This window comes from Sus scrofa, chromosome 16, assembly GCF_054392235.1.
Source record: "Sus scrofa isolate SSC_HxYL_T2T_F1_AM1 chromosome 16, Sscrofa_HxYL_maternal_Yorkshire_Landrace_v2.0, whole genome shotgun sequence".
NCBI lineage: Eukaryota > Metazoa > Chordata > Mammalia > Artiodactyla > Suidae > Sus > Sus scrofa.
In genome coordinates, this window is record NC_139398.1 from 91,652,214 (window position 1) to 91,658,213 (window position 6,000).

Genomic DNA, 6,000 nt, shown 5'->3' on the forward strand with positions numbered 1-6,000 from the left:
GTGCTTCGGGTCGCACGCGTCCTGAACTATACACGCGCAATGCGTTGGTTGCTCTTGGCTTTACCGAGAGGGAGCCACCCGCCTGCGCCGTGTTTGGACTCTGTGCGGAGTCGCCCTGTGCACTTTGCACCGAGTGGTCCTCAGCTGCCGAGACTCTGCATCTTGTCCCTGCAGGCCGTGTGCTTTGCTTCTGAAGCCATTTCTTCCCACATCACGCTCCCTCGTCCCCGCTGCCTGGACAGGGGTCAGGGTGGCTCCATGTGTTGGCCACCGGGCTGGGGCCCCCATGCCCGGTCTTGACACAGCCCCTGCCATGTGTGTCCCCTGGGTGTGGAATCCTGCATATGTAGCGCCACGAGGTGAGGCCAGACTGCTGCTCACATGGCTGCGCCACTTCCCCTCTTGCAGCAGTGCACCCGAGGTCCCGCTGCTTCACGCCTTTGGCTCTTGGACCCGCAGATGGCGTGTGTGGACGGGGGGTCCCGGCTCTCCTCTCAGCGCTGAGACGCTGAGGGCACACGCGCCATGCGTTTTCTCCTCCATCCACCTATGTTTCTGCTGGGCTCTTTCTGCTTTTCTTAGCGATTTATGTAAGTTCTTTGCATTCTCTCAACACACACCCGTTATCAGTTGGGTGAGTTCCAGACAGAGCGCCACCGGGCAGCTTGACCATCTGTGTACCCTGAGATTTGATGAACCTGAGCCACGAGTTTCAATATGGTCACGATTATAAGTATTTTATAGATAACGTTTTTGGTCTTGTTGAGACAAAGCTTTCACCCAAATATCTCAAGAGAGGCCGTCTGGACTTTCTATTCAAAGCTGCACGTTTTGGTTGTGGGGAGGCGAGTCCTCCTCCGGCCCAGGGTTTTGGTGCGTGTGACCTGAGTCAGGGCAGGTTTGTCGTTTCCTGTGGGACCTCACCTGTTTCCAGTCTCATTTATAGTTAAGGCACTTACCGCTAAGGATTCCCTTCGGCCACTGAGCTATTTGCCTTCCAGGTATCTCATACATATATTTTTGGTTCCTCGATTCCTCCATTACTGACGTCTTGTATTTAGTTGAATTTTTGCCCCGTCTTGATTTCCTTCTTCTTTCCTTTTCTGTGTGTTTTTTCGTTTTCTTCTTGGTGGTTACCTCAAGGATTACAGTGAACATCTGAAAAGGGAATGATCGAGTGTGACTCGTGCCCAGAACGAGGGCTGTTCTCCCCCAGCTACAACAGGACAAAGAACGGGGGCGGGGGGGCTTCCTTCCTCCCCAGATGGTCCAGCAGCTGCACAGGCTCCTGAATGTGCGATGCTCATTGTTCTTAGGAGCAGTCTAAGGAAGGATTCCTACTGCAACCTTTTTCCTTGAGTCAACTACCCTTTCGGATGTACAGACTTCAACCCCACGTCTTCAGCGTCCCCACCATCTGTCTCCTTCCCCACAAAGCTCCTTCCCCAGTCCTCCACCGGTCCTCCTACCAGGCTTTGTCACGTTTTTATTTTCACTCCAAATTAATATTTTTCCTGTGTTTCTGAGGAGTTTTCGAGTGCTTGGCAGTACCCAGGCTCAGCTTTGCTTCCTGGCTACCCTTTCCTTGGGTGGGTTTTTCTCACCTGCCCTGTCTCCACCGAGATGATTGCTCCCGCTGCTTTCGGCTGGGCGGACACCCTGCTGTTGCCTCTGGATTCAGGAAGCTTTGCAGCAGCGATCAGTTGCTCTGCTGCTCAGCTGCTCAGCCTGCAGGAGCCCCAGCAAGGTGCCGTCGGGAGCCCCTAACCCCGCCGCACACCCTCTGCTGTGTCTTTGTGCCCATTTTCTTTCTCTTCTTTGGGAAGTTGTCCTTTCTGGCCCAACAAGGGCTTCCCTTTCCCTCTGCAGTTATATTTGTATCTGTTCTATCGTGACTATAATTTTAAAGTACTGGGTCAGGAAGGACTCTAGCATGCTATAGATCTAGAAGTCCGCCAGTGACATTGGCTTGTAGGTCACTCCAAACTTTCAAAGAAGGATTTCGCATAGTCCTGGTCTCTGGTTCATGCCGCATATTCAGCCCTGAAAACTGAAACAAGCACCATCCCTGAGCCTTCGGCCAGCCCGGCAAGAACTGTGGTCCCTCCTTTCTGGGAGCTGGTGGACCCAGGACAGTGGAGCCATCCGTCCCCGGGGCCAGAGTAGCGCCAGGGCGAGGAAAACAACAGCTGTTCAGACGCGGGCTCCCTGGGGGCTCTGCCAGGTGGGATGCAGCGCCGTCCACGGGAGGCAGTGTGGAGCCGGAGCCAATGCGTCACATGCCACGCTCGTCTCCATCCTGATGCGCACGCGGGACAGAAAGCCAGCCTTCCTCACCGGACGCAGTCGTGGTTCGAGTCACACGAACCACGAAGCGTGGCCTGGACTCGGGAGGCAGGGCGACTGCCCCCATGTCAGAGGTCACCACGGGAAGGGGCAGATTGTCTGTCTCCAGAAGGGCCTCTGGTCGCTACCTTTTGTCCCCTTTGGCAGTGTGACAAACCCTACAGCATGCACTCCCTGCTGCTTCTCTTTCGGCAGGATGAAGGCGATCAGGTGCAGATAATACGGCAGCCTGAGAAAGAAGACGTTGACCACACCGAAGGCTCGGTTTCAGGTAAGACATTTTGCGGTCTGGGTCCTTCTGGGGTCTCCCCAAGTTGGATGCCTTAGAGAGTTCAATGTTTTCAAAGAAAAAAAGTCGAAAGAGAGAAATCGGCATGGAAAGTCAGGGCTGGGACACTTGTCCCTGGGATGTGGAAGACACGCTGGAGCCACCAGGGCGTCTGCAGGCAGCCCCCGGGGCCCCGCGTTTGCCCTGCCCCTGACGCCCAAGGAGGCATTAGCTGGCAAAGCTCTGTGTCTAACCCAGGGCATCCCCCTGGGGGGCCGGCAGTCTGAGCTGTGGATCCCGACAAGCAGCGGTGGCCGACCGCATGGTGACCGCACAGAGCAAGGTCCACGGCACAGTCTGGCTGGCGAGTGAGTGAAACAAGGTTCAGTGTGAACAACAAGCCCAGGCAGAACATGAGCAGGAGTTCCTGCTGTGGCTCAGTGGTTAAAGATCCAGCTGCTGCAGCTCCGGGCACTGCGGAGGCACAGGTTTGACCCCCGGATCCCTGGGTTAAAGGATCCGGCGTTCAGGCAGCCGCAGCTCGGACTCAATCCTTGGCCCAAGAACTTCCTTATGTCATGGGTGTGGCCACAAAAAAAAGCAAACAAACATTTAAAATGGGCAGAAATCTTAAATAGGCATTTACCTGAAGACGACGTACAGGTGGGCAACAGACACATGAAAAGATGCTCAATATCACCAGTTATGAGAGAAATCAAAACTACACTGAGGTATCACCTCACACTGGCCACAATGGCTGTCATCAAAACGTCTATAAACCACGATGCTGGAGAGGGTGGGGGGAAAAGGGACCCTTCCACGCCGTTGGTGGGAATGGAAATCTGTGCAGCCCCCGCGGAGAACAGTGTGCAAGTTCCCTAGAAAGTGAAAATAGAGGTGATACGTCGAAGCAGCCAGACGGTCCTGAGTGTCATGAACCGTGTGGGAGAGAGACTTGACACACGTGTGCCCCAATTTGAGACTAATCCTTAAAAGTGCACACTATTGTCAGAAGCGAACATTTCTAAACAATAATAGAAAATAACAGGAGTTCCCATCGTGGCTCAGTGGCTAATGAACCCAACTAGTGTCCAGGAGGACGTGGGTTCACTCCCTAGCCTTGCTCAGGGGGTTAAGGATCCGGTGTTGTCATGAGCTGTGGCGTAGGTCGCAGACGTGGCTCGGATCCCGAGTGGCTGTGGCTGTAGTGTGGGTTGGCAGCTGTAGCTCCGATTAGACCCCTAGCCTGGGAACCTCCATATGCTGCAGGTGTGGCCCTAAAAAGACAAAAGACAACATAAATAAATAAATAGATAAAGAGATGATGGCTGAGACCTTGCCAGCACTGTCATTAGATACCAACTCACAGATTCATGAAGTCTAACCAACACCTGAGACCAAAAAATACATACATTTTTAAATATTCCGTGATAGACTCTCTCCCACGGAGTCACTGGTCAAGTAACTCATTCAGACTGACTGCAGCCGGTGCAGAGCTGGACGGCACCTGTAGTGTGTGGCAGTCCAGGCTTCGGGCACCCGCTTGTGTGTCTTTCAAGAGTGAGGATTGTGTAGATATTTCTACATATCAGTAAGAACTCTTAGGAGCAAAAATTTCAGTAGCATTTTCAAAAGGGGAGGTCCCCAGGAATAAACCCAAGGAAAGATGTACAAGACTCATGGAGAAAATCAGAAAACTTGGCTGTTTTGGGGGGGGGGTTGGCCACGCCCACGGCATGCCGGGGTTCCCGGGCCAGGGGTCCAACGCGCACCACGGCAGGGACCGCGCGGGATCCTTGATCGCTCGGTGGCTCTCCCGACCTTGGCTGCTTTAAAGAGACACAAAGGAGGATGTAGAATGTTCCGGAGAGCAGGTTATACCCGCAGGTGTCCATTCCCGCTGGAGCCGCGGCGGCCTCGGTCACACAAGCGGAGAAGCAAGAGGGGGCTCCCTTCTCATCTCTAAAGGTCCAAGCCAGGCAGAAGCAGCCGCGTGCTGCCCAGATAGGCTCGCGGTGCGTGCCAGGCGCTCCACGTTGGTGCCCGAGGGCGCGGCGAGGAGGTGACCAGAGAGCCCCGTGGCCCCAGCGGGCCCCGTTGCCCTCGTGGGGCTGTCCTCTCCGCTCTTCCACGGGGATGGCTGGGGTGGCAGGGAGGACGGGCTGCGACCGCACCGCGGGCCGGGCGGGCTCGGGGCCCAGCACTCGCCTCCCCGGGCAGTGCTCACAGACGCGCTTCCTTCTCCTGCAGGAGCCCAGGGGCCCGCGCTGGCCCAGCCACCCGAGCGGGGGCTCTTCGCCGCCGTCCCGCCTGTGGAGGACCCCCTAGAATCCCTCCCGCTCCAGGGCGCGCTGCAGGTCGGAGGCCAGGACGTGTGGTCCATGAGGGCCCAGCGTGTGCGCCCAGCTCCCACGGACTCCTGGATGCTGGAGTCCACGGTCCTCACCATCCCCGGGCAGGTGGAGCTCGACCCGGCCGAGGAGCTGCCCCGCCGGCTCCAGCGCGACAGCCTCGGGCCGCAGCCTGCGCACCGGGTGGCTCCGGGGGCCGTGCCGCTGTCCAGCTGGGGGGCCGAGGGCCTGCCTGCCTTCAAGGGCAGGTACAGGGTGAAGGTGACCCCCATAGCAAGTGTGGGGCACAGCCAGTCTGCTGAAGAGACCCCCCAATCTGACACCACCGAGGCCACCGTGATCATGATGCCTGAGGGCTCGGAGCTCCCAGACGGGGCTCCCAAGTCCACTTAGAGCCAGGAAACCGCCCCCCCCGCCAGGACGCCCCTCCCGGTGGGGGGTGCCCGCAGCTCCGTGGCGGGGATGCTGGGCAGTTGAGGTCCAGCTGCGCCGCCGTGCTCCTAGTGAAAGCATCGGAGAGGAGAGGGGCCAGGGTCCTCGGCCGCCTCTGGCCGCCGGGAAAGACTTTCAAGGACCCGCATGTCACTTGTCTCAGAAGCCGTATTTTAAAGACTTTCCAAGTTTTCTGAACACATCTGTTATTCTGGGAAGAAAAAAACAAATTCGAAATGGACTGCAGAGAGTGGGTTCACATCTGTGCATCTGTTGATTATTAAAGCAGACTGTATGAATTTAAGGAACTTTTAAGAAAACTCTTCAGAATTCACTAGCAGGCTTTATGGGAAATAATAAAAATTATTCATGGCAATAAACCTGAAATCAGCCTTGGTAAGAGTTAAGTCCTCGGCTTTCAGGTGGCCCAGACCCTCTCCGCCCCAGGCCCAGTGCTGGGCTCTGAGGTCCAGAGCAGACCAGGTCTGGTCCGGGCCCCCTGAACCTGTGCCCACGCCCGTGCCCAGGTGGGAGCCGCCCCGGCCTTGTCCCCGCCACTCTGCAGCCCCACGCTGGCCAGAAGCCAGCCTGGATTGGGCCCAC

At 56.6% G+C, this 6,000-nt stretch overlaps 1 protein-coding gene across 4 annotated transcripts in view; it reads left to right on the forward strand.

Annotated features, from left to right (window-relative positions):
* ZDHHC11 (zinc finger DHHC-type containing 11) overlaps positions 1 to 5,777 on the forward strand; it is a 29,209-nt gene extending 23,432 nt beyond the window's left edge. For all 4 annotated transcript variants that reach the window (XM_085002494.1, XM_021076900.2, XM_085002495.1 and 1 more), the window contains 2 exons: positions 2,542 to 2,617; positions 4,865 to 5,777. In XM_085002494.1, the coding sequence (XP_084858620.1) occupies positions 2,542 to 2,617; positions 4,865 to 5,358 (570 nt within the window). In that variant the 3' untranslated portion in view covers positions 5,359 to 5,777. The remainder of the gene's footprint in view (positions 1 to 2,541; positions 2,618 to 4,864) is intronic.
* Positions 5,778 to 6,000: the final 223 nt, after the last annotated feature.